This window comes from Pongo abelii, chromosome 1, assembly GCF_028885655.2.
Source record: "Pongo abelii isolate AG06213 chromosome 1, NHGRI_mPonAbe1-v2.0_pri, whole genome shotgun sequence".
Lineage (NCBI taxonomy): Eukaryota > Metazoa > Chordata > Mammalia > Primates > Hominidae > Pongo > Pongo abelii.
Genome location: NC_071985.2, coordinates 70355549 through 70383514, shown reverse-complemented (window position 1 = coordinate 70383514; position 27966 = coordinate 70355549). Strand labels below are relative to the sequence as shown.

The window sequence follows — 27966 nt, the reverse complement described above, 5'->3', positions numbered from 1 at the left end:
TGTTCCTTTGGCTTCAGAATTTACTAACATTATTTTAGTAATGTTAGTAATGTTTTATAATGTTGGTGACTTTTTTAAGTTTATAGAGAATTTGCTGTAAGTATAGATATGCTTTCTTATTGGCTTATTTTTTCTGCAGATATGCATTTCTAATTGTATAAGGCAAATTAATGGAAAATAAGACTTAGAGAAATGTATCTATATTAAGAAATATCTGTATAAGAAAACAATATGTCAGGGCATGTATAGGTTACCTAATATTATTACTGTTTGAAGAAATAAACAAGCTGGTAAGTTCTATACTGAAAATAGATTACTCTCGGGCCCCCTATTTATAGTGATTCTCCCTCAGATTTTAAGCCACATGTGTCAGATGTTTTTGTCCTTTTATTTATTTCTTTATTTAAAAAAGGAATCTCCACAAAAAGAATTCCTTTTAAATGCTTTAATTAGGGATAAATTGTATATCCGACTCCAAGTACATCTGTCTTTTTTGCATTCACTCTGAAACATTTAAGTGTCACTTTAGGTAACTATCAGGGTTAGGTGTGAAGAATTCAGGGTGGAGCAAAAAGATTAAGTGTGGTTGAGGAAAACTAAGACGCGCCTTTGAAGAACTGGTAGTATCATCAAAGAGAAGACCGCATCTTCAGGACAGAAGAGCAATAGAGTGTGACAAGCCCAATGATAGGTGCTTGTAGGAAGGGCTGTGGGAGCTGTGGCAACCTTGCCGAAGGGGCCAGAGGACATACAGTGAAAGGGACATCTGAACCAAGTTCCCAGAAGTCAAAATTTAATCACATCTAGACTCAAAATTCTTTCCAAAGTAGAATGTTGACCAAAGCTGTTTCCCATAATTACTCTGACTAGATGAGTCACGGAAACGTGTTGTCTGCCTTCTCTGTCATTACATCATTTCACTGTCTTCTCATGGATGGTGCCTTGTGACTTCGTGCATTCCATGGCCATTCCATATGGCAACCAAAGGAAGGGCAGGGAAAGAGGACAGAGTGCCTCCCTCCGGGATGTGGCTTTCTATGGCAGGCCCCTTTACAGTCACATTACGCCCCATCCTTCCTATAACATGGGAGAGTCTTTCTTTTTAGAATTTAGTGGCTCAGCAGGTTTGGAAGGACTTGGGAAGGGGAGGCTTCCCTGAGTTCTGTTGCTGGGAGAAGACAGGCAATTCAGTAGGTCAAATGGCAAAGGTAAAACCACAGTGGAAGGCTTCTCTGTGGACAGAGACTGAAGGGTGTGGAGGTATCGAAGCTGAACAGCAGCAGGGGTGCCTGACAGAATCTCAGCTGCCATCCTCAGGGACTCAGAAGCAGCCTTTTCCCCTTCTGCAGCAATCATCTAGAAAACATGTGACAAAAAGCAACGTGATTGTTCTTCATTCCCTGAAGGCTTCACCACTATACAATGTGACTCAGCAGACAAGCACTGAGCATCTACTATGTGGCAAGCACGGTTAAGCATAGAACAGGTTTAGTCTTCTTTCTGAAGGGTCTTGAGCTGGGGAGACAGATTAAACTATTAATCACAATTTAAGGTGGAATTTGTTAGGAGCCATCACAAGTATAAATGAACTATTAGGGGAGTTATTAGCATCTGGTGGGCCTTGAAAGATTAGGATTTTGCCAACATAGAGAAAAGATTAGCCAGCATTCCATGCAAAGGCATGATGTTATGAAAGGGTGACCCCCAACTCAGGCAAAGTGAATGGGTAAACATTTCTGAAGAGAAAGTGCTGAGCTCACTACCTAAATGCTACCTGAAAGTGGGTGAAGAGGACTTCACTCAGAGATCTAGAAGCAACTGCCCTGGGGACTATCCTCCTCCCCTTCCTCATCCCCACCTCCCCTCAGTGGTCCACAGGCAATGATCCTCTTACTGGTTCAGGTTTTTATCTTCACTTGCTCTCTGTTCTTTCAGAGAAATCTGCCTCCCTTCATTCTTCATTTTCCTCTCCCAAGGCCCCCTCACCCACACCTCAGTCACCAGAAGCTGCTAGCTGCCACATCTTTGCTTCTCGCTGTCATGCCTGAGTGGAGCCAAATAGCACAGCCTTCTCTTGGCTCTAGCATTGAGGGAACTGGGCCCTGATCATGGTTGTCCCTCCAAAACTTGTGCCAAGCTTGGGATGCAGTTCTAGGGGATACCTAGAAGCTAGGGTGACTACCATTACCCAGGAAAAGATGCCAGCACTAGAGAAGAGGGATTGATGTGTGTGGAGGAGATGCCTTTAAGGAGAGGGAAGGTGAGACTCAAGCAGTGAGTGGTCACTATTATCAGTAGCTTCAGAGAGGGAGAGGAGTTGCATTAGTCAGTCAGGGGACTATTAACACGCTTTAAGAGAGCAATTTTAATAGAGTTGTAAGGGCCCAAGACAGCTTCTGCCCCGTGCCTAATTAATGGACAGTAAGGAAGCCAAGGGGAAATGTTCTCCACGAGCAGGCCTTCCTAAAGAGCAGTCTGGGTGGGAGGATGGAGTGCTCACCCGCACTTTGGCTTGTCTTTGCGCTTCAGCCTCCACAGCCAGTGAGTGCTGAAGCCCAGCTGGCAACCTCACATCTTTACTGAAAAAGAAAGAATGCAGGCATGTAGGTGTGCAGCCATGATTTAAGGGCCAAAGCTTTCACACAGACTTGCGAGCCTCTCTACTGCTGTCTCATGATGAGTAGCAAATTCTGAGTGACCAGAGTGTGCCATCCCTAGACTTCTGAGGTCAAAAGTAGGCAGATCTCCAAGGTCGATGCCTCAAATGCAGTTTTGTATTATTGCTGATGCTACAGTAGAGCTGTAGTTTCTCATTATCAGCACAGCAGGTTTTGTATTGATGAGCTGTGCTCAGTTTTTCCACTTAGGATATAATCTAAAACCCAACTAATAAATTTGAACAATGGCTTGAAGAGCCACACTGCTGATAATAAAGATAAGGGGAATTCATCCAAGTTTATAAAAGAGAAGAATTGATTTTGAAAAGGGTACAACTGACCAAATAAGAACAATGCTTAATGTATTGCATAAAAGGTACAAAATTGTCTTTTGACCCTGATTATAACTATAAAAATGCATATATGGAAAACAGTTTAGCTGCCCCTCAAAAAGTTAAATATGGAGTTACCATATGACCTAGTAATTCTACTTCTAGATACAGACCCAAGAGAATTGAAAACATGTTCACTCAAAAACTTGCAAATTAATGCTTGCTGTAGCATTATTCATACTAGCCAAAGAGCAGAAACAACTCAAATGTCCATCAGCTGATGAACCAATAAAATGTGGTATAGCCTCACAACAAAATATTATTTGATCATAAAAAGTAATGAAGTACTGATTCATGCTCAAGCATGGTTGAACCTTGAAAACATTATGCTAAGTGAAAAGAAGCCAGATACAAAAAGCCATATATTGTATGATTCCATTTATGTGAAATGTCCAGAAGAGGCAAATCCATTGAGACAGAAACTAAATTAGTGGTTGCCAGGGATTAAGGAGTACATGGGGGATTCCCGCTTAATGAGTACAGGCTTCCTTTGGGGATGATGAAAACGTTCTGAAATTAGATAGTAGTGATGGCTGTACCCCTTAGTAAATATATTATACTAAAACCACAGTTTAAAATAGCAAAAATGCAACATTTCTTTTTTTCTTTCTTTTTTTTTTTCTTTGAGACAGAGTCTCACTCTGTCACCCAGGCTGGAGTGCAATGCGCAATCTTGACTCACTGCAGCCTCTGCCTCCCGGGTTCAAGTGATTCTCCTGCCTCAGCCTCCTGAGTAGCTGGGATTATAGGCATTTGCCAACACCCCCGGCTAATTTTTTTTTTTTTTTTTTTTTTTTTTTTTTTTGAGATTGAGTCTCGCTCTGTGGTCGTGGCTGGAGCACAGTGGCATGATCTTGGCTCACTGAAACCTCTGCCTCTCAGGTTCAAGTGATTCTCCTGCCTCAGCCTCCCTAGTAGCTGGGATTACAGGCATGAGCTACCACGCCCAGCTAATTTTTGCATTTTTAGTAGAGACAGAGTTACACCATGTTGGCCAGGCTGGTCTCAAACTCCTCACCTCAAGCGATCCACCCACCTTGGCATCCCAAAGTACTGGTATTACAGGTGTGAGCCACTGTGCCTGGCCTAAAATGGGAAATTTCGGGTAAATTTTATCTAAAACAATTTTTAGATTCATAGAGATAAAAATAATCAGAGTAATTTGTCCAAATGTTACAGTGATTGTGTTATGGCTATAAGATATTAGGTGATTTGTTTCTCTTTTTTATAAATTTATGCTGATATGGCTATAGTACTCAATGAAAATAATTTTTCAAATGAAAAATTTAAAATGAAACCAGAATATTTTCGTTTATCATACGGTTCTTCCTAGTTAATTTCCTACCCACATTTCTATTCTCTCCACTTTGATTCCCCAAATACAGGTCACTGAATCCAAGGCAACCTGTGGAGAGAAGAATTCAGATGTCAGTGGGAGCCTCCAGGTGGAGGGAGAGCATGCCTAAACCCTGGTGGCCATTGTTCTATACTAAGGAAGAACATTCCATTTGAAAGGACATTATTTGCCTGTTGTATTTAACTTCACAGTGCCTTGCAAAGAGTTGTTTAACTTGAATAGTGCCAACCAATAAATATCTGTGCAATTGAAGATGGTGTGGTATGCTGAATAATGGTCCCCAAAGATATCCCATGTCCTAATCCCTGGAATCTGTGAATGTTACCCCAAGAGGGATTTTGCTGGTGTGATTAAGTTAAAGGCTCTTGAGATAGGGATATTATCCTGGATTATCCAGGTGGCCCTAAATGTAATTATAGGTGTCCTTATAAGAGGGAGGCAAATGGTGATTTGAGTACAGAAGAAGAGAAGGTGATGTGATGATAGAAGCAGGAATTGGAATGATGCACTCTAAAGATGGAGGAAGGTGCCACGAGCTGAGAAATGCAGGCAGCCACCAGATGCTGGAAAAGGCAAGGAAATGGATTCTCCTCTCAGAACCTCCAGAAGAAATTGGTCCAGCTGACACCTGGACTGTAGCCCATTGAAACTGATTTTGGACTCTGTGGTCTTCAAAACGAAGAAAATAATTTTTGTTTGGTTTTAAGCCACCAAGTTTGTGGTAGTTTGTTACAGAAGTAATAGGAACTAATACAGATATATTTTAAAAATCTGTTTTAAAATGCACTGAGTTGAGAACCAGTCTCTAGTCTCTCTTCCAGATGTCTTTCATTTATAGGATGTTTTCACTTCTACAACTGATGCTGGTGGCTCCAGTTTCCTCCTGCTTCCCAGTCCCGTCCACCCCCTTGATTGAAGTTGGAAACAGGAGTGGGAAGAAAATCGACTGTGGATTCTGGAAAGGAGGGGCAGGGCATGGAGCTCTCCATGTTGACCCAAACTCTTCTTTTTACACTGATTTTCTCATTATTTTTTAGTGGTTAGACAAATAGTAAGCATAGTGCATTGAGAACCCTGAGAAGACTAATTTGGGGGTGTGGGTGAGAGTAAGGAATGTTGATAAAGACATCACAGAATAGGTGGCATCTTAAAGGACAAATAAAATCTTGCCTGTGGAGAAAAGGGAAGTATTCCATGCAGAAGATACAGCCCAAGAGGAGGCAATGGGAGCATAAAAGTGCTGAATGCTGGGCAAAAGCTAAAGTAGGTTGGAGTATTAGATTCAGTGGGAGAAGGGTGGCAAGAGGTGAGACTACAACAGTTGGGTCGTTTATTCATTTATCCAAAAAACATTATCTACCTGCTGTGTGACAAGCCCGTGCTGAGGACCAAGAGATGGATAAAACATAGCCCCTGCTGCTATGGAGGCTGCAGTCTGGGAAAACTAATGTCTTAGATAGATGGTCCCCAACTTGCAATGGTTTGACAATTTTTGACTTTTATCATGGGTTTATTAGGATACATGCATTTTTAACTTATGATATTTTTTGCTTTATGATGGTTTATAAGTGAAAGAACATTTGTATATATATTATAATCAGTGTAACAAGGGCAAGCTTGAATGTCAAGTGTCTGGACTTTATCCTTTAAAGGAGAAGGATGAATAAGGAAGGGAGGGTGAAGGGGGACATCCCATAAAGCATAATTACTACCAGTGCCTTTGATTCTTGGGGTCCCTCTATTTGAGGTCCTCCTTCTAACTACCATGATTCACAACCTCCTAACCCAGTTCTGGGCCTGGGTGTCCCCACTGCTTCAGTGACAGGCTCCATTGCTGGTGGTAATTGCCACTCCATTGTCCAGCTGCCTGGAATCCTGCTGTCTTCTCACTTCTCCTCTGAATACCTTTTGCCTGCCTGCCTTGGTAAGAATCAAAGCCACCGACCCTGGCCGTGAATGAGCTTGCTGAGCTTGCTGCCTGTGGACTAGAGGGAGCTGCTTGTGAAGCAGTTCTTGCTCTTTCCCATCTAATTCCAAATTGATAAATCTAGACAATGGATTGGGTAATTCATCATGTAAAGGTCTATGACATCTTAGCTTTTGTTATCTGAAAGTCTTATTTGAACTTATTATTTAACTTGGCACTCATTATGCTTGTTTCCCCAGGTAGACAGTAAGCTCCTGGGAACCATGCTTTATCATCTTTGTGTACCAACCCCTCCTGTCCATCCCCACCAACCCCACCGTTCCTGCCAGCAATCATTCTCAATACTTAATACTAGGTGAGTACTTGGAGATGAATTTAAAGTCACTGGAGTAGGTTTGAGAGCAAAAACTGTGGCAATGACTGATTAACAAGCACCATACTGATAACTATAATTGACTCAGAGTCAATTTGGCAACCTCCTAACTAGCTATGAGCTCCCAAAGGGATGGTCCCTAAGGGATGGAACTGGTCATAGAAGACTTAATAAATGGCCAATGAACAAATGAATAAAAGATAAATATTTCAGCATATTGGCCGTTACGTTTATCTAAGTACCTTTGCATCTTGGGCGATGCTCTTCCTCTCTAGAAGAATTTCAGTGAGGGATCGATGTGCTAGGAGACGCTTCATGGTGGTTTGCACAAGGAATTGCACAGCTTTAGATACATGAGCAAGACTGCTTAGGAGAAGAGAGGCATTTTCCATTCGGTAGTAGCAAATGGCATCTATCTCCATTATAAACATGTCTTTGGTCACGATCTAGGCAGAAAAAAGTTTGGATGACAGGCTTGATACTTGGGATCCTTTCCTATGTGGGGTTAGAGGAACTAAATGTGTTCAAAGGGAATTTTCTCTGCAAGAGAAAAAGAGAGTTGGCCTACCCTTTATTTAAAATAGACATGTTTTTGAAAATTATGAAATTTTTATTAAATACACGAAAGAACACACAACTTAATCCTGTGGTAAATCCTTTTGTAAAAAAAATCAGAAATAATTTTCTCATAAGACATTCAGTTGATTCCAAACCAGGTCTTTCTAAACTGATACCAAAATAAAACATCTGCTAAAAGAGAAGCATGTTCTGGGAAACAAGCGCTCTAATGTATTGCTTGCTAGAGTGTACGTTAGGGGATGCTTTGATGATATACATCACAAGCCCTAGAAAGATGTCTTAACATTTCCCTTTTTATATTGATCATAAGGACATATTTTAAGGGTTTAGCTATAAGGATGTTACTCACAGTATTGCTAATTGGACTACAAATTGGAAAGAATTTAACATCAACAATAGGGAATTGGTTGAGTAAATTGTGATACAGCCACTAAATGAAATGCTGTATGTCCATTTAAAATAAGGGATAGAAGCATTTAGCTAATATATGAAAAGATGACCACAATATATTGTTGGGTTAAGAAAGACACATTACAAAACAGTATATATGGTATGATATATGTGTATATATATATACCCATCTGTAAATATAACCACATACATTGAAAAATCTGAAAGGATATACTCCAAAATATCAACAGTTAACTATGGGTAACAGGATTGGGTTGAGTTTTTTTTTCCCAATTTTGTTTATTGTGTTAAAATACATATACCATAAAACTTACCATCTTAACCATTTTTAAGTATACAGTCCAGTGATACTGAATACACTCATAATATTGTGCAACTATCACCACCATCCATCTCCATAACTCTTTCATCTTGTAAAACTGAAACTCTGTACCCATGAAATAATAACTCTCCAATTTCTCCTTCTCCTCAACCTCTGCAACCACCACACTACTTTCAGTCTCTATGAATTTGACTACTCTAGGTGCCTCATATGAGTAGGATCATACAGTATTTTTTTTTTTTGTGATTGGCTTATTTCAGTTAGCATAATGTCCTCAAGGTTCATCTATCTTGTAGCATGTCAGAATTTCCTTTCTTTTTAAGGCTGAATAATGTTCCATTGTGGGTTATATATCACATTTTATTTATCTCTTCAGTCATCAGTAGACACTTGGGTTGCTTCTTCCTTTTGGTTATTGTGAATAATGCTGTTATGAACAAAGGTGTACAAATATTCTTTAAGACCCTACTTTCAATTCTTTTAGGTATATATGCAGAAGTGGAATTGCTGGGTCATACAGTAATTCTATTCTTAATTTTTTGAGGAGCCGCTCTACTGTTTTCTACAGTGGCTGCACCATTTTACATTTTCCTACCAACGGTGCACAAGGTTCCAATTTGTCTACATCCTCTTCAACACTTGTTATTTTCCAGGTTTTTAAAAAAACAGTAGCCATGTTGGTGGGTGTACAGTGATATCTTGTGATATTGATTTGTATTTTCCTAATGTAGTGATGCTGAGCATCTTTTCATATGCTTGTTGCCCATTTATACATCTTCATCTTCTTTGTATGTCATCCTTTGAGAAATGTCTGTTCAAGTCGGTATTAGGGTTCTCTAGAGAAACTATAGAATGTGTATGTGTGTGTTTGGGTTTCACCACATGTATATATGCACACACACACATACACATATAGGTATGCTGGGGTGGGGAGAGAAAAAAATACTGATTTAAAGAATTGGCTCATGTGCTTATGGAAGCTAGCATGTCTAAAATCTTCAGGCTGAAGACCCAGGGAAGAGTTTATCTTTTCTACCGAAAGAATTCCTTCCTCCTCAAAGGGAGGTCAGTCTTTTTCTTGAGCCCTTCAATTAATTGGATGAGGCCCACCCCACATTAGGGAGGGTAATCTGCCTTACTCAACGTCTACTGATTTAAATGTTAATCCCATCTAAAAAAGTACCTTCACAGTAACATCCAGATGTGTTTGGCCAAATATAGGTCAAGTGATCATGGCCTAGCCAGGCTGACACATAAGGTTAACTTATCACAAACTTCTTTGCCCATTTTTTAAATCAGGTTGTTTACTTTTTTTGTTGTTGAGATGTATGAGTTCTTTATATATCTTGGATATTAACCCTTTATGAGATATATGATTTGCAAATATTTTCTCCCATTCCCTAGATTGCCTTTGCACTCTGTTAATTGTGTCCTTTGATGCACAAAAGTTTTAAGTTCTGATGTAGTCCATATCATTATTTTTCTTTCCTATTTTTGAGTATAAATAATCATTTTGTCGATGGTAGGTAGACCATGGAAAATGTATAGAGAAAGCAAAAGCCATTATTTGGCTTACCTCATGAAAAGGTATCTCCAGAGTTTGGAGACGAAGGTCAACCTTGTGGTAGGTATCCAGGCAGGGCAAAAAAAAGAAAAGACCTAAAAGAGAGGGAGGAGGAAGTGACAGATAAATAGCTAGCATGGAGGCTGTTTGGGTTTCACCTTTCTGGGGTCAGGTTGCACACTACATTACTTTTCTTAGCCTCTAATTACAGACCATTGGCCCATCCCACCTCCACCTGAGGGTAAAAGGAGAGCACTACTATATATTATAATATATAATCCAGTACAATAGGTATAAACAGGGATTATTCCCAGCAAACTGGGCTGTGTGATCCTTTTAGTCATGGTGCTGGCTTCCCCAGATCTCAATTGCATGTCTGTCCTTTCACTAGAATTGAACTCCCTAAGTAGTGTCCTATTGTTAGCCTTAGTGTCTGACTTAGTGCCTTTTAGGTGCTCTCTAAAATTGTTTTTGAATCCATGAGTGTACCCAGGTGTCAAACTTTAGAGCCAGCAACCTCCATGTCATATTCCTTAGAATGTGAGCCCCAGAAGTAATCAGAATTCAGCAGTTATCATGATACCAGCTTTCTGATTGGCTAGTTAGTCCTCACCCACCCAATATAATATATAGGATCAATGTGCAATAAACATTTGTAGATTGATTTATTGAGATTTTGTGAGAGCCCATTGGATTCTGTGGGCTCCTGCAAGAGCCAAAGCGTTGTTGAAACAAGCAGCACCTCACAGAGTCCAGGATACTAGTCAGCTACTAGTTCTCCTCAGTGCCAATTGAGAAGGTTCCTAAAAACCAGGGCCAGAACAAGATGTTCTTTGTCCTGGAACTACAGGGTCTGGTTCTACTTTTGTGTGGACTCATATATTCATTCTGAATCTTCAAACTCTGATATTTGTCCCTAGTCTGGTCTCTGTGGGCGTGCCCTGGAACTCAAGACCCTCTCCAATATATACACATGGGACTTTGTTCCTCATACCTTCCTGGCTGACTTAGATCTCCAAAGCCCCACTACTAAACCTTTCAGACTGACCATACTTCTATCTGTCTCCCATAATGAGCTTGGACCTCTGGACATCAACTCCACTAGATCTTAAGGTCCTGAGATCAGAGACCATGTCTTATGGTTAGCACAGAGTCTGAGCCACAAGAAATGCTTAATCTATGTTTTTTAAATCCCTATAACTGAAGACCAATTTGTTATTTGAATGTGGAACTTTGCCTGTTTCCCAAGATTGGATCTGAGCACCTGGATTGGGAACTAGCTCAGCTTTTCTCTGAGAATTCACAGGACTCTGACCATATACACATTGTACTCAAATCAGTCCCCAGCCATTGGTCCTAAGCTAACTTGCTATTCCAGCAAGCCTTGCCCTGGCATGTGGGCTCTCTGTACCAATTCTCTCTCGGCTACCTATGACCTAGTAGTAATAGTCTCTGAAGAATTTTTGAATAACCTATAAGTAACAGATTGGAAAATTCAGACATCATGAATCAAGTTACTTCATTTAATCTGAGGTCCATATTACAAATCTGCATGGGTTGAAGAAATTGGCGAGTCAGGAGAGAGGTGTTTAGAAAAAAGAGTGTTTTTTACCAGGGCCTTTGGCTCTTCCAGGAAGCAGATGTCCCAGTCGGAATATAATTACTCTTTCATACTCTTGTACCACCTAAAGAGAAATTTAATCCTTTCAAATCACTCCCAGAAAGAAAAAGTCTTCAAAAGGCCTTGGCATAAGAATCATCCTAGATATCAGAAATTTTTTGTTTTGAGAACCAAGAAAAAATTTCTATTAATACTTAAGTTTCCAAAATCTACATTTAGTAAGTGTAAAATTTCAGAAATGAAAAAGTATATTAACCATGTTAATTTTTGAACCCATAGACAGAATTTTGATTAAAGACTTATGATTATCTAAAATCCATGGCCAACTTTCCCTAAATTAATCTTATCAAGGCATATTAAATCTTGTATTTTACTGTGACTTCTGCATTACTAGCTTTTATATGTATTGCTCATTAGCTATTTAACAGAAAGAGGGAGTATATTTTAATACCACTTGTGATATTTTGTTTCAGAGTGCAATTTCTTCTGAGGCTGCTTCAACATGATTCAATTGGATTTTTTTTTTTTTTCTAGACGAAGTTTCGCTCTTGTTACCCAGACTGGAGTGCAGTGGCATGATCTCGGCTCACTGCAACCTCCGCCTCCCGGGTTCAAGCGATTCTCCTGCCTCAGCCTCCCAAGTAGCTGGGATTACAGGTGTGAGCCACCATGCCCAGCTAATTTTTTGTATTTTTAGTAGAGACAGGGTTTCACCATATTGGTCAGGCTGGTCTCGAACTCCTGACCTCAGGTGATTCACCTTGTTTGGCCTCCCAAAGTGCTGGGATTACAGGCATGAGCCACCGTGGCCAGCCTCAATTGGATTTTAATTTGCCAATTTTCATTGGTGATAGATCTAGAAAATTTGTGTTTACCCTGAAAATGTGCAGAGATACTTTTAAATGACAAAAAGATTCTGGAGAATGTCTATTAGAAGAGAAATAGAGAAGTTACTGCACACTACTTTAAAAATAAACTTCACTTTCTGACCCAGTATCAGAATCCGAGTTCAATTGCGTGTTTATCATTGACTTAACTTGGTCTGCTTATTTATATATTAATATATGCCCCACCAGATGAGGCACTCCTTGATGATATGGAATTAATCTTTTTTTTCTCAGTGCTTAAAAAATGCCTGATATATTGTAAGTATTCAATAAATATTTATTGAATAAATGAAAGAATGATTTGTGACTATAGACAAATTTATTTTCCTTCCTTATCCTCCCTCCACTTTAAAAAGCTCCAATGAATAATAACTAGCCAAATATAAAAATGTGATAAAGAGGCCCAACAAAACACATTTTGAAATGTACTTCTTGAAGTAACAGGATCTACTAACCCACTGTAAGTCCTTTGAGGCTGGGAACCATGTTTTGTTTGTCTTCATGAGGTTTACAATTTTATGAGGCCAGAACACTGCCTTGCTTGAAACAATCAGAATGAATGACTGTATGTGGTTCTTAGAGCATGCCCAGCAATTCCCAATTGCTTGGTTTCCTAGCATTACTTGTTTCTTACCTGCTTTTATTGGAAAAAAACAAATTCTCCCCAGAGATGAAGGGGAGTCTTACTTCTTCAAGACCTTGCTCAAATATAACTGCCTGGTTCTGCTTTTGTTTCCTCTCTCTAATTGGCTTCTTAGGGCTTACCATCTTAAGTGACCAGACCTGAGAGCCTTTCCTAAAAACCATGGCTGAGTCAGTGTTGGATCTTGTGGCAATCATGCAGGTGCTCAGGTCACACTTCAAGAAGAGCCTGCTGCCAACTATACACTGTCTATAGGAGGCACACTTTATATTCAAAGATATGAACAGACTGAAAGTAAAAGATGGAAAAGATATACCATACGAACAGTAACTAAAGGAGAGCGGGAATGGCTATCCTAACATCAGAGAAAATGGACTTCAAAAGAAGCAAACATTTTACTAGCAATAAAGTGGGACATTGTATAATGATAAAAGGATCGATGCATTAGGGAAGTGTGACAATGATAAGCATAGATGCACCTAAAAACAGAGTTCCAAAATACATGAGGAAAAAGACAAAAATAATTCAAAGTAGAAATAGACAATTCAGTAGTGACAGTTGGAGACTTCAATACCCCACTTTAAACAGTGGATGGAACTAGACAGACATGGAAGACTTGAATAGCACTGTCAACAAATAGACCTAACAGACATCTACATAGAACATCTCCACCCAACAATAGCAGAATAACACATTCTTTTCCAGCATAAATGAAACATCATCTCCAGGATAGATAATATGCTAGGCCATAAAACTAACTGAAACAAATTTAAAAGGATTGAAATAACATGAAGTATATTCTCTTATTACAATGAAGTTAAATTAGAAATCAATAACGGAAGGAAATTTGAGAAATTGACAAATATGTGGAAATTAAACAACGTACTCTAACCAATGAGTTAAAGAAGAAATCACAAGGAAAATGAGAAAATACTTTGAGATAAATGAAAACAAAAACACAAGATACCAAAATGTATCTTGGGGAGGAAAATGGGGAGGGAAAGGTGAAGGGGAAGAGGAAAGAGCTGCTGCTTGCTGTGAGGAGTAAAACCAACAACAGCCCCAGCAGCAGGTGTACTGTTTCAGCCAAGGACACAGTCTTCTCTGCAGCTCCAGCCAATGACTGAGATGGCAGGAGTACTAGGGGCCGTGCCATTTCTGCCCACTTTGGGACTTCTATGAAGCAAACCTTGCTCTGGAGTTCCCTTTTGGGCTGGCCAATGCTTTCTCAGAGCTGCACCACAGTCAGAGGCTCTTTCTGCCCAATCCTTTCTTCCCCTTCTCATATCACAAGTGTCAGGCCTGCATAACTGTCTGAAGGCTTCTCCTGACTACTCTTGTTTTCTTTCCTGTTAATTTTTCACAGGCAATGTCTCCCAATAAATCTCTTGCTCCTCTAATTCCATCTTGGCATGTGCTTCCAGAATGGACACAGGTCTTCATTTACTTCAGGGACAGGCATCTGTAACCACCTGTGGGCCAAACATAATCATGACTCATGGTCTATAGAAGCTGCCTGGGAAGTTTTGTGGAAGTGTGGGGAGTGGATGTCATGATCCATTCTGGTCACAGAATGCAGATGAACGAGACATAGCCAACATAATACATGTGGTAAGTGTTAGAACAAAGTGAAAGCAGAGTGACACGGGAGCACCAGGAAGGGAATGACAGTCTGGGGGAGTCAAGGAAGGCTTCCTGTTCACATTTGAGCAAGGTCTTGGAGGAGTAAGCTATCCTGGAAGGTGAGTCTGGGGTGAGGGCATTCCACATGGAGCAATAACATGTACCAGAAAACAGAAGTGAGAATGGGCATGGTGTGGCCAGTGAGAGGCCTCAGGAAATTACCTATTGGGTCCTTATGGAATCTCACCTTTATGCAGAACCAGATGGAAAAAGGGAAGGTCATGATGATGAAGAGCAGGGAAATGAGGACAAGAAGCCACTCACAGGCCCCTAAGCCGGAGGATTTGGTACCTTAAAAAAATTAAAGCAAAAGAATAATTATATTGAAACTTCACTGTATTCACTGACTAGCATCTGTTGGTCCAATTCTTGGTATTGGAGTCGGCACAACTTGGAGACTTTGCTGGAAATATTAGAATAAGTCAAATCAGAGTAGTCAGAGTTTACAGGGCCTAGGGAGGAGCAGGCTCCTGGAAAGGTAGTGGGAACCAGGCACAGTGGCTCACGCCTGTCATCCCAGCACTCTGGGAGGCTGAGGTGAGAGGATCGCTTGAGTCCAGGAGTTCAAGATCAGCCTGGGCAACATAGTGAGATCCTGTCTGTACAAAAAAAAAAATTAAAAACTAGCTGGGTATGGTGGTGCATGCTTGTAGTTCCAGCTACGCAGGAGGCTGAGGTGGGAAAAAAGGTTGAGCTTGGGAGGTTGACGCTGCAGTGAGCTATGACTGCACCACTGTACTTCAGCCTGGGTGACAGAGCTAGATCTTGTCTCAAAAATAAAAATAAAAAGAAAGGGAGTGGGGGTATACTGGAACAGGCACAAAATTTGTGAAGAAGGTGTGGATTCCAGTTCTGGCTCTACTGTTTCATATCCAGATGACCTTAGGCAAGGCATATGACCTTTTCACACCTCAGTTTCTTCACTATATTTTGAGGATGCTAACATCTCATGACTATCCCATAATAACTAGTTCATGAGCTATATCACCTATCTCTGGCATAAGGATAAAATAACACATACATATAAAAAGCACTGAGCTTTACTTTACATGTGTCTGTTTTTGTTGTTTTTTGTTTTTATACTTTAAGTTCTAGGGTACATGTGCACAACGTGCAGGTTTGTTACATAGGTATACATGTGCCATGTTGGTTTGCTGCACCCATCAATTCATCATTTATATTAGGTATTTCTCCTAATGCTATCCCTCCCCCAGCTCCCCACCCCCCGACAGGCCCCAGTGTGTGATGTTCACTGCCCTGTGTCCAAGTGATCTCATTGTTCATTTCTCACCTATGAGTGAAAACATGCGGTGTTTGCTTTTCTGTCCTTGTGATAGTTTGCTGAGAATGATGGTTTCCAGCTTCATCCATGTCCCTGCAAAGGACATGAACTCATCCTTTTTTATGGCTGCATAGTATTCCATGGTGTATATGTGCTACATTTTCTTAATCCAGTCTATCATTGATGGACATTTGGGTTAGTTCCAAGTCTTTGCTCTTCTGAATAGTGCCGCAATAAACATATGTGTGCATGTGTCTTTATAGTAACATGATTTATAATCCTTTGGGTATATACCCAGTAATGGGATTGCTGGGTCAAATGGTAATTCTAGTTCTAGATCTTTGAGGAATCGCCACACTGTCTTCCACAATGGTTGAACTAATTTACACTCCCACCAATAGTGTAAAAGCATTCCTATTTCTCCACATCCTCTCTAGCATCTGTTGTTTCCTGACTTTTTAATGATCACCATTCTAACTGGCGTTAGATGGTATCTCATTGTGGTTTTGATTTGCATTTCTCTGATGACCAGTGATGATGAGTATTTTTTCATGTGTCTGTTGGCTGCATAGATGTCTTCTTTTGAGAAGTGTCTGTTCATATCCTTTGCCCACTTTTTGATGGGGTTGTTTTTTCCTTGTAAATTTGTTTGAGTTCTTTGTAGATTCTGGATATTAGCCCTTTGTCAGATGGGTAGATTGCAAAAATCTTCTCCCATTCTGTAGGTTGCCTGTTCACTCTGCTGATAGTTTCTTTTGCTGTGCAGAAGCTCTTTAGTTTAATTAGATCCCATTTGTCTATTTTGGCTTTTGTTGCCATTGCTTTTGGTATTTTAGTTATGAAGTCTTTGCCCATGCCTATGTCCTGAATAGTATTGCCTAGGTTTTCTTCTAGGGTTTTTATGGTTTTGGGTCTAACATTTAAGTCTTTTTTTTTTTTTTTTTGGCTATCTTTGTGCATGTTTTTATTGTTTTTACCCTCACACTTGAAAAATAATTTAGCTGGGTATAGAATTCTTGACTCCAAGTTATTTTCTTTCATAACTTTAAAGTGAACCTGATTCCTGTTTTTTGTAGGTTTATATGTTTCTTTTCTTTTTTTTTTTTAATTGCATTTATTGATCATTCTTGGGTGTTTCTCGGAGAGGGGGATGTGGCAGGGTCATAGGATAATAGTGGAGAGAAGGGCAGCAGATAAACACGTGAACAAAGGTCTCTGGTTTTCCTAGGCAGAGGTCCCTGTGGCCTTCCGCAGTGTTTGTGTCCCTGGGTACTTGAGATTAGGGAGTGGTGATGACTCTTAAAGAGCATGCTGCCTTCAAGCATCTGTTTAACAAAGCACATCTTGCACCGCCCTTAATCCATTTAACCCTGAGTTGACACAGCACATGTTTCAGAGAGCATGGGGTTGGGGGTAAGGTTATAGATTAACAGCATCCCAAGGCAGAAGAATTTTTTCTTAGTACAGAACAAAATGGAGTCTCCTATGTCTACTTCTTTCTACACAGACACAGTAACAATTTGATCTCTCTTTCTTTTCCCCACATTTACCCTTTTCTTTTCGACAAAACTGCCATCGTCATCATGGCCTGTTCTCGATGGTCGCTGTCTCTTCGGAGCTGTTGGGTACACCTCCCAGACGGGGTGGCAGCCGGGCAGAGGCACTCCTCACATCCCAGATGGGGCGGCCGGGCAGAGGCGCTCCTCACTTCCCAGAAGGGGCGGCTACTGGGCAGAGGCGCTCCTCACTTCCCAGACGGGGCGGCCAGGCAGAGACCCTCCTCAGTTCCCAAACAGGGCGGCCAGGCAGAGGCGCTCCTCACCTCCCAGATGGGGTGGCGGCCAGGCAGAGGTACTCCTCACATCCCAGACAGGCTGGCCGGGCAGAGGTGCTCCTCACCTCCCAGACGGATTGGTGGCTGGGCAGAGGCGCTCCTCACATCCCAGACGGGCTGGCCGGGCAGAGGTGCTCCTCACCTCCCAGACGGACTGGTGGCCAGGCAGAGGCGCTCCTCACCTCCCAGACGGGGTGGCGGCCAGGCAGAGGCGCTCCTCACTTCCCAGACGGGGCGGCCGGGCAGAGACGCTCCTTAGTTCCCAAACGGGGCGGCCAGGCAGAGGCGCTCCTCACCTCCCAGATGGGGTGGTGGCCAGGCAGAGGCGCTCCTCACCTCCCAGATGGGGTGGTGGCCAGGCAGAGGCACTCCTCACCTCCCAGACGGATTGGTGGCCGGGCAGAGGTGCTCCTCACCTCCCAGATGGGGTGGCGGCCGGGCAGAGGCGCTCTTCACTTCCCAGACAGGGTGGTGGCTGGGCAGAGACGCTCCTCACCTCCCAGATGGGTTGGCGGCAGGGCAGAGGCGCTCCTCACCTCCCAGATGGGGTGGCTGGGCAGAGGCGCTCCTCACTTCCCAGATGGGGTGGCTGGGCAGAGGCGCTCCTCACATCCCAGACAATGGGCGGCCAGGCAGAGATGCTCCTCACCTTCCAGACGGGGTGGCGGCTGGGCAGAGGCTGTAATCTTAGCACCTTGGGAGGCCAAGGCAGGCGGCTGGGAGGTGGAGGTTGTAGCAAGCCAAGATCGTGCCACTGCACTCCAGCCTGCAATCACAGGCACTTGGCAGGCTGAGGCAGGATAATCACGGGAGGCCGAGGCAGGGAGGTTGCAGCAAGTGGAGATCACGGCAGTACGTCCAGCCTCGGCAACAGAGGGGAAAGAAGAGAGAGAGAGGAAGAAGAAGAAGAGGAGAAGAGAAGAGAAGAAAGGAGGAAAGGAGGAAAGGAAAGAAAGACACATTTAAGTCTTTAAACCATCCTGAATTAATTTTTGTGTAAGGTGTAAGGAAGGGATCCAGTTTCAGCTTTCTACATATGGGTAGCCAGTTTTCCCAGCACCATTTATTAAATAGGGAATCCTTTCCCCATTTCTTGTTTTTGTCAGGTTTGTCAAAGATCAGATGGTTGTAGATGTGTCCTGTTATTTCTGAGGCCTCCGTTCTGTTCCATTGGTCTATACCTCTGTTTTGGTAGCAATACCATGCTGTTTTGGTTACTGTAGGCTTGTAGTATAGTTTGAAGTCAGATAGCATGATGCCTCCAGCTTTGTTCCTTTTGCTTAGGATTGTCTTGGCAATGTGGACTCTTTTTTTTGGTTCCATATGAACTTTAAAGTAGTTTTTTCAAGTTCTGTGAAGAAAGTCATTGGTAGCTTGATGGGGATGGCATTGAATCTATATATTACTTTGGGCAGTATGGCCATTTTCATGATATTGATTCTTCCTGTCTATGAGCATGGAATGTTCTCCCATTTGTTTCTGTCCTCTTTTATTTAGTTGAGCAGTGGCTTATAGTTCTCTTTGAAGAGGTCCTTCACATCCCTTGTAAGTTGGATTCCTAGGTATTTTATTCCTTTGTAGCAATTGTGAATGGGAGTTCACTCATGATTTGGCTCTCTGTTTTTCTGATAATGGTGTATAGGAATGCTTGTGATTTTTGCACATTAATTTTGTATCCTGAGACTTTGCTGAAGTTGCTGATCAGCTTAAGGAGATTTTGGGCTGAGATGATGGGGTTTTCTAAATATACAATCATGTCATCTGCAAACAGGGACAATTTGACTTCCTTTTTTCCTAATTGAATACCCTTTATTTCTTTCTCTTGCCTGATTGCCCTGACCAGAACTTCCAACACTATGTCAAATAGGGTGGTGAGAGAGGGCATCCTTGTCTTGTGCTGGTTTTCAAAGGGAATGCTTCCAGTTTTTGCTCATTCAGTATGATATTGGCTGTGGGTTTGTCATAAATAGCTCTTATTATTTTGAGATATGTTCCATCAATACCTAGTTTATTGAGAGTTTTTAGCATGAAGGGATGTTGAATTTTGTCAAAGGCCTTTTCTGCATCTATTGAGATAATCGTGTGGTTTTTGTTGTTGGTTCTGTTTATGTGATGGATTACATTTATGGATTTGCATATGTTGAACCAGCCTTGCATCCCAGGGATGAAGCCAACTTGATCATGTTGGATGTGCTGCTGGATTCATTTGCCATTATTTTATTGAGGATTTTTGCATCGATGTTCATCAGGGATATTGGTCTAAAATTCTCTTTTTTGGTTGTGTCTCTGCCAGGCTTTGGTATCAGGATTATGGTGGCCTCATAAAATGAGTTAGGGAGGATTCCCTCTTTTTCTATTGATTGGAAGAGTTTCAGAAGGAATGGTACCAGCTCCTCTTTGTACCTCTGGTAGAATTTGGCTGTGAATTCATCTGGTCCTGGACTTTTTTTGGTTGGTAGGCTATTATTTAGTGCCTCAATTTCAGAGCCTGTTATTGGCCTATTCAGAGATTTGACTTCTTCCTGGTTTAGTCTTGGGAGGGTGTATGTGTCCAGGAATTTATCCATTTCTTCTAGATTTTCTAGTTTATTTGTGTAGAGGTGCTTATAGTACTCTCTGATGGTAGTTTGTATTTCTGTGAGATAGGTGGTGATATCCCCTTTATCATTTTTTATTGCATCTATTTGAATCTTCTCTCTTTTCTTCTTTATTAGTCTTGCTAGCGGTCTATTTTGTTAATCTTTTCAAAAAACCAGCTCCTGGATTCATTGATTTTTTGAAGGGTTTTTTCTGTCTCTATCTCTTTCAGTTCTGCTCTGATCTTAGTTATTTCTTGTCTTCTGCTAGCTTTTGAATTTGTTTGCTCTTGCTTCTCTAGTTCTTTTAATTGTGATGTTAGGGTGTTGATTTTAGATTTTTCCTGGTTTCTCTTGTGGGTATTTAGTGCTATGAATTTCCCTCTACATACTGCTTTAAATATGTCCCAGAGATTCTGGTATGTTGTGTCTTTGTTCTCATTGGTTTCAAAGAACATCTTTATTTCTGCCTTCATTTCGTTATGTACCCAGTAGTCATTCAGGAGCAAGTTGTTCAGTTTCCATGTAGTTGTGTGGTTTTGAATGAGTTCCTTAATCCTGAGTTCTAATTTGATTGCACTGTGGTCTGAGAGACAGTTTGTTGGCATTTCTGTTCTTTTACATTTGCTGAGGAGTGCTTTACTTCCAATTATGTGGTCAATTTTAGAATAAATGTGATGTGGTGCTGAGAAGAAAGTATATTCTGTTGATTTGGGGTGGAGAGTTCTGTAGATGCCTATTAGTTCTGCTTGTTGCACAGCTGAGTTCTAGTCCTGGATATTCTTGTTAACCTTCTGTCTCATTGATCTGTCTAATGCTGAGAGCAGGGTGTTAAATTTTCCCATTATTATTGTGTGGGAATCTAAGTCTTTTTGTAGGTATCTAAGAACTTGCTTTCTGAATCTGGGTGCTCCTGTATTGGGTGCATATATATTTAGGATAGTTAGCTCTTCTTGTTGAATTGATCCCTTTACCATTATGTAATGGCCTTCTTTGTCTCTTCTGATCTTTGTTGGCTTAAAGTCTGTTTTATCAGAGACTAGGATTGCAACCCCTGCTTTTTTTCACTTCCCATTTGCTTGGTAGATCTTCCTCCATTCCTTTATTTGAGCCTATGTGAATCTTTGCACATCAGATGGGTCTCCTGAATACAGCACACCGACGGGTCTTGACTCTTTATCCAATTTGCCAGTCTGTGTGTTTTAATTGGGGCATTTAGCCCACTTACATTTAAGGTTAATATTGTTATATGTGAATTTGATCCTGTCATTATGATGTTTGCTGGTTATTTTGCCCATTAATTGATGCAGTTTCTTCATAGCATCAATGGTCTTTACAATTTGGCATGTTTTTGCAGTGGCTGGTACCAGTTGTTTCTTTCCATGTTTAGTGCTTCCTTCAGGAGCTCTTGTAAGGCAGGCCTGGTGGTGATAAAATCTCTCAGCATTTGCTTGTCTGTAAAGGATTTTATTTCTCCTTCACTTACAAAGCTTAGTTTGGCTGGGTATGAAATTCTGGGTTGAAAATTCTTTTCTTTAAGAATGTTGAATATTGGCCCCCACTCTCTTCTGGCTTGTAGGATTTCTGCCAAGAGATCCGCTGTTAGTCTAATGGGCTTCCTTTTGTGGGTAACTCGACCTTTCTCTCTGGCTGCCCTTAACACTTTTTCCTTCATTTCAACCTTGGTGAATCTGACAATTATGTGTCTTGGGGTTGCTCTTCTCAAGGAGTATCTTTGTGGTGCTCTCTGTATTTCCTGAATTTGAATGTTGGCCTGCCTTGCTAGATTGGGGAAGTTCTCCTGGATAATATCCTGAAGAGTGTTTTCCAATTTGGTTCCATTCTCCCCATCACTTTCAGGTACAGAAATCTACCGAGACTAGCTCGGTTGGGGAGACGCTTACCCAGTGGCGCTAAAGGAATTAAAGACACACACACAGAAATATAGAGTTTTGAAGTGGGAAATCAGGGGTCTCACAGCCTTCAGAGCTGAGATCCCGGAACAGAGATTTACCCACATATTTATTAACAGCAAGCCAGTCATTAGCATTGTTTCTATAGATATTAAATTAACTAAAAGTATCCCTTATGGGAAACAAAGGGATGGGCCGAATGAAAGGAATAGGTTGGGCTAGTTAACTGCAGCAGGAGAATGTCCTTAAGGCACAGATCACTCATGCTATTGTTTGTGACTTAAGAATGCCTTTAAGTGGTTTTCCGCCCTGGGTGGGCCAGGTGTTCCTTGCCCTCATTCCCATAAACCCACAACCTTCCAGCTTGGGCATTAGGGCCATTATGAACATGTTACAGTGCTGCAGAGATTTTGTTTATAGCCAGTTTTGGGGCCAGTTTATGGCCAGATTTTGGGGGGGTCTGTTCCCAACACCAATCAAACGTAGGTTTGGTCTTTTCACATAGTCCCATATTTCTTGGAGGCTTTGTTTGTTTCTTTTTACTCTTTTTTCTCTAACCTTGTCTTCTCACTTTATTTGATTAATTTGATCTTCAGTCACTGATACCCTTTCTTCCACTTGATTGAATTGGCTATTGAAGCTTGCACATACATCATGAAGTTCTTGTGCCACAGTTTTCAGCTCCATCCGGTCATTTAAGGTCTTCTCTATACTGTTTATTCTAGTTAGCCATTCGTCTAATCTTTTTTCAAGGTTTTAGGCTTCCTTGCAATGGGTTCGAACATCCTCCTTTAGCTTGGAGGAGTTTGTTATTACTGACTTTCTGAAGCCTACTTCTGTCAACTCATCAAAGTCATTCTCCGTCCAGCTTTGTTTCATTGCTGGCGAGGAGCTGCAATCTTTTGGTTTAGAAGAGGCGCTCTGATTTTTAGAATGTTCAGCTTTCTGCTCTGGTTTTTCCCCATCTTTGTGGTTTTATCTACCATTGGTCTTTGATGTTGGTGACCTACAGATGTGGTTTTGGCATAGATGACCTTTTTGTTGATGTTGATGCTATTCCTTTTTGTTTGTTAGTTTTCCATCTAACAGTCAGGTCCCTTAGCTGCAGATCTGTTGGAGTTTGATAGAGTTCCACTCCAGACCCTGTTTGCCTGGGTATCACCATCGGAGGCTGCAGAACAGCAAATATTGCTGCCTGATCCTTCCTCTGAAAGCTTCATCCCAGAGGGGCAGCTGACTATATGAGGTGTCTGTTGGCCCCTACTGGGAGGTGCCTCCCAGTTATGCTACACAGGGGTCAGGGACCCACTTGAGGCAGTCTGTCCATTCTCAGAGCTCAAACGCTGTGCTGGGAGAACCACTGCTCTCTTCAGAGCTGTCAGACAGGGATGTTTAAGTCTGCAGAAGTTGTTTGCTGCCTTTTGTTCACCTATGCCCTGCTCACAGAGGTGGAGTCTAGAGGCAGTAGGCCTTGTTGAGCTATGGTGGGCTCTGCCCAGTTCGAGCTTCCCGCCCACTTTGTTTACCTACTCAAGCCTCAGCAATGGTGGACACCCCACCCCCAGCCAGGCTACGGCCTCACAGATCAATCTCAGACTGCTGCGCTAGCAGTGAGCAAGGCTTCTTGGGCGTGGGACCCACCGAGCCAGGCACGGGAGAGGATCACCTTGTCTGCAGGTTGCTAAGACCTTGGGAAAAGCGCAGTATTTGTGTGGGAGTGTCCTGTTTTTCCAGGTAGTCTGTCATGGCATCCCTTGGCTAGGAAAGGGAAATCCCCTGACCCCTTGTGCTTCCTGGGTGAGGCGACGCCCCGCCCTGCTTCAGCTCACCCTCCATGGGCTGCACTCACTTTCTGACCAGTCCTGGTGAGAGGAACCAGTTACCTCAGTTGGAAATGCAGAAATCACCTGTCTTCTGTGTCGATCATGCTGGGCGCTGTGGACTGGAGCTGTTCCTATTTGGCCATCTTCCATCCAGTTTGTTTTAAGTGATTCCAAGCACATGTCCAGAGGCTTATCTTCCATGAAATAACTTCCCCATTCATTACAAGCCTTAATGTCTGAAATTCCATCATTTTAACACCTCCATTAAGGTGTTGATCTCAACAGTCTTTGAAAATTAACTTTATGGGGTAATATTCACCTACTAATATGTATAAAAAAGTGATAAGGAACTGGGGTTCAGAACATCCAAGATGCTTGGGTGATAAATGAAACAATATCAAGGAAAGTCAGTCTCAAGAACACAAGCTTCTTGGGGTCTTGTCTTATTTACACTATGCCCCCAGGGCTTAGAATAGTGCCTGGCACCATACATGTGCTCAATAAATATTAGTTTAGTGTGAGAGGAAAGGAGGAATGAAAATGATTTAAATGTAAGAGTTATGAAAATTTCAAGAATTTTAACCTCCAGGTACTAGAAAACTGACTAAAGGAATATTATTTGCCAGTTTAAAAAGATCATAGAGGACTAGAAGGTGACTAAAAATTAGGAAATGGTAAAGTCTACTTTCCTTCCTTCCTTCTTTTCTTCTTTCCTTCCTTCCTTCCCTACTGTCTTTCTTTCTTTCTTTCTCTTTCGCTCTTTTTCTTTCTTTTTCTTTTCTTTCTTCTTTCTTTCTTTTCTTTCTTTCTCTTTCCTTCTTTTTTTCTCTCTTTTGAGACTGGGTCTTGCTCTCTCCAGGCTGGAGTGCAGTGATGCAATCATAGCTTTCTGCATCCTCGGCCTCCTGGATCCTGGGCTCAAGCAGTCCCCCCACCTTAGCCTCTCAAGTAGCTGGGACTACAGGTGCATGCCACCTTACCTGGCTAATTTATTTTTTTGCAGAGATGGGGGTCTCGCTATTTTGCCCAGGCTGGTCTCAAACTCCTAGCCTCAAGTGATCCTCTCATCTCAGCCTCCCTAAGTGCTAGGATTATAGGTATGAGCTATGGCACCTGGCCTAAAATCTTATTTTTAAGAGATGGGAACAAAGGGGATAACTAATTAGTAGGCCTGAAAATTTGATTTTCATGCCCCAGAAAGATCACCACCAAATTGATGTGCAGATCACTTGAAGAAGAGGACAGAGATGCAAGCTGCACCAGCACAAAAACAAAATCAGCACTGAATACCATAGTATGGCAGTTTCTAAAGGCCATCCTACGAAATACTAATCCCACAGGGTGCTCCACCAAAGAAGAATTTCCTGGGCAAATGAGTTTAGAGAATACTAGGCACTATATCCCATTCCTGGAGTTCCCAGTGCTCTTCAGGACATTGAAGCTATGAGAATCTCGCAAAGCATTCTTAGCTTTGTTTACACACATTTGACCAGGTAATATTTTCTCTAAGGAACACTCATTGATATTCTATGGAACTTATTTCTTATGGAACCTACTCTGGGAAATGCTGCTCTACCAACATATTAATTTTTATAATATTCTTCTTCAAGGGCAATGACTAACAGTATCATTGCCAGTTTTAATTACCTTATAAATATGTTTCAGTTGCCAGTGGTAGCCATGGCAAGTAAAAATAAATAAATGCATATACAAAATTACATTTTATAAATGAAGGCCTCAAAAATTCCTTCATACAGTAGTGAGAGATATGAATAGAAAACTAATTTATATCCTCAAACCTAACGTGAAGATTTACCCCCAAAATATTATTCTGTTAGAATAAGTTGCTTGAATATCCAACTTGTTTGGTTTAAGTGAATAGTGAAACATTAATTATTCAAGCAGGAAAAACTTTAAACATTGTCTGAGAGTCCCCAACATTTTGGTGAAGTGAAGCGCCTTTTCATTTCTCCCGTCTTAAGTAGTCTGCCTTTGGGAGTGTGGTGCTAAGTGAAAAAGAGGAGGGGACGTTACTCTCTGTTCCCCGTGAGCTTCAGAAACCTCCCACACAAGGGCTCAGCAAAGGTCACTTCATCCTTAGAGGGACTGCTCGCCCATTGCTTGAGGTGTCCTGCTTTCGTTACTCTGTAGTTAGAGGGACTGAGGCCCAAAAAGGTGCCCAAGGCCACAGCCAATAGGACCATGACCAGAAATGAGGGGCAGCACCAAGCAAGGGTGAGCATTTCAATCAGACTGTCTTACTCTAGGATTTTGGCTTCTCTACTTCCCAGCTACAGGACTTGGGCATGTTACTTAATTTCTCAGAGCATGTTTCCTCATCTGTGATAAGAGGATGGTGAGGGATTAAATAACTCAGTAAAACACCCAGTGTGTGCCTGGCATATAGTAGGGGTTTCATAAATGGTGGCTCCCTTACTTGTCTACCCTACCAGTGTGATCTGCTGCCTAACAGTTACAAGCCCTCTAACCTCAGCATTGAGCCCAGCAACCATTTACTGAACAGAGGTTTCTGACTGATGAAAGGGTATCATCAACTGGGCAAAACAGTATTAACATGACCCATTTAAATTATACCCCAACTGCAGAAATCTTCCTTAAATGGTAGCTTTCAGTGATCCAGCATGTACTGCATTGCTGGTAACTAGGAAATGTTAAAACTTCATAGCCAGCAGGAAGCAATATAACACGCTATTCCTTATTTAATTTCTTTTAACATCTGTCATCTCACTAAAGTGGTAATCATTTTTTTCTTCCACTCATTATAAAAAAGACTGGAGGTAGATAAAATTTTCCCAAGAGTTGTTTCTCCTGCAGAAGCAAAACAGACACCTTTCTTTGCATTCCCTCCTTTGATTTAATTTTCCTCTCTCTTAGCTTGCAGCTGGAATTGAGTAAGTTTTTGTTCCAGACTTTGTGCAAAGTGCTTTGGATGCCTTTTCTTATTGTATCCTCACCACTACCCTCTGAGGCAGGTACTGTTATATGAGAGATGGTTAAGGGCCTTCCTATGATCACATGGCTAGCAAGTGGTTGAGCTGTGATTTAAACTCAGGTGTGGCTCTTCCTCACTTGGCTCTGCTGCAACTGCTTTTCAGAAAGAATGATCATCTTCCCAGAAGTTGAAAATGCTTTTAGGTAAGACCGAGGGGTGGGCACGCGGGAAGAAGAGTAAGCCTACAGCCTACAGCCACCAGCTCGTGCATGTCTTTACTTAAATTAGGTGCCCGTATGCCCCTCCATGGCCACAAAAACCAAGTCCATGGCTCCTTTGCCAAGTTGCTTCATCCCTAACCTGTACCACACTCGCTCCCCACTCCCATCCAAGGCTGGCCCCGAGACCAGTATACAGTGATATTTGTATTTCTTCTGATGTTCTTTGGTCACCATAGCAGGTTGCTGGGTTCCTAACTTACGACTTTCCGTTCCTCGGAACCTGAGCATCCAGCAATCTGCTCTGGCTTCAGTGGGTCTCGTGGGATGACCCTTTCCACCTTATCTGACACCCCTTAGTTACCACCTGGAAAGGTGGCAGATAATGGTGCTGAATCCGTACCTTCCTCGGGCCGCTCGCTCTCCAACAGCGCCACCACCTCGGTGCCCTCCTCGCCGGAGCCCCGGACCTCATCCACGTCCACCACCGTGGCGGCGGGCGCTCGGGACTCCCTCGGGGTCCCCGCCCGTCCGGAGCCCGACGGCTCGGGCCCAGCCTCCTGGCGCCCGCGGCCCCCGCCGCTCCTCTCGGCCTTCGTCCTCTTGTTCTCCTTGTGCGGAGTTCTGCCGCCTCGCCCGCGGGACTCCCTGGAGGAGCTCCGCGCCCTCCTCTCCATCCTCAGAGCTGCCGGGCGGCTGGAGCAGCAGCGCGGGAGCGCTAGGGGCACGGGAGCACAGTCCCTGCGGAGTCGCTGCGGGTCCGCCTGGCGTGCCCGGGGGACCCTAAAGACCGTCGGGTGGGGGCTGAGGGCGAGGGGCGGGACCCCGGGGCCGTGGGCGGGGCCGTGGCGGGGCGCACCCGGAACCCCGACGGCTGTGTCTCGGTGGAGCTCTGGACTGCGCCCGCGACTCCCACGGCCGGGACGGCGCTGAAGCAGAGAGAGGCCTGGG

At 42.4% G+C, this 27966-nt stretch overlaps 2 protein-coding genes across 12 annotated transcripts in view; one reads left to right on the top strand and one right to left on the bottom strand.

Annotated features, from left to right (window-relative positions):
• Window positions 1-4658, top strand: part of AXDND1 (axonemal dynein light chain domain containing 1) — a 198564-nt gene extending 193906 nt beyond the window's left edge. For all 11 annotated transcript variants that reach the window (XM_054550597.2, XM_054550603.2, XM_054550586.2 and 8 more), the window contains one exon: window positions 4435-4658. Coding sequence is in view for 4 of the 11 variants with exons in the window: in XM_054550618.2 (XP_054406593.1) it covers window positions 4435-4442 (8 nt within the window). In the remaining 7 variants the exon portion in view is untranslated. The remainder of the gene's footprint in view (window positions 1-4434) is intronic.
• NPHS2 (NPHS2 stomatin family member, podocin) lies at window positions 439-27926 on the bottom strand. The gene is made up of 8 exons (XM_024252691.2): window positions 27419-27926; window positions 14604-14707; window positions 11195-11267; window positions 9595-9677; window positions 6949-7152; window positions 4399-4454; window positions 2501-2579; window positions 439-1356 (listed from the first exon to the last, which is right to left on the bottom strand). The coding sequence occupies exons 1-8, from the start codon at window positions 27690-27692 to the stop codon at window positions 1078-1080; spliced, it is 1152 nt and encodes a 383-aa protein (XP_024108459.2). The 5' UTR covers window positions 27693-27926; the 3' UTR covers window positions 439-1077.
• Between the last annotated feature and the right edge of the window lie 40 nt (window positions 27927-27966).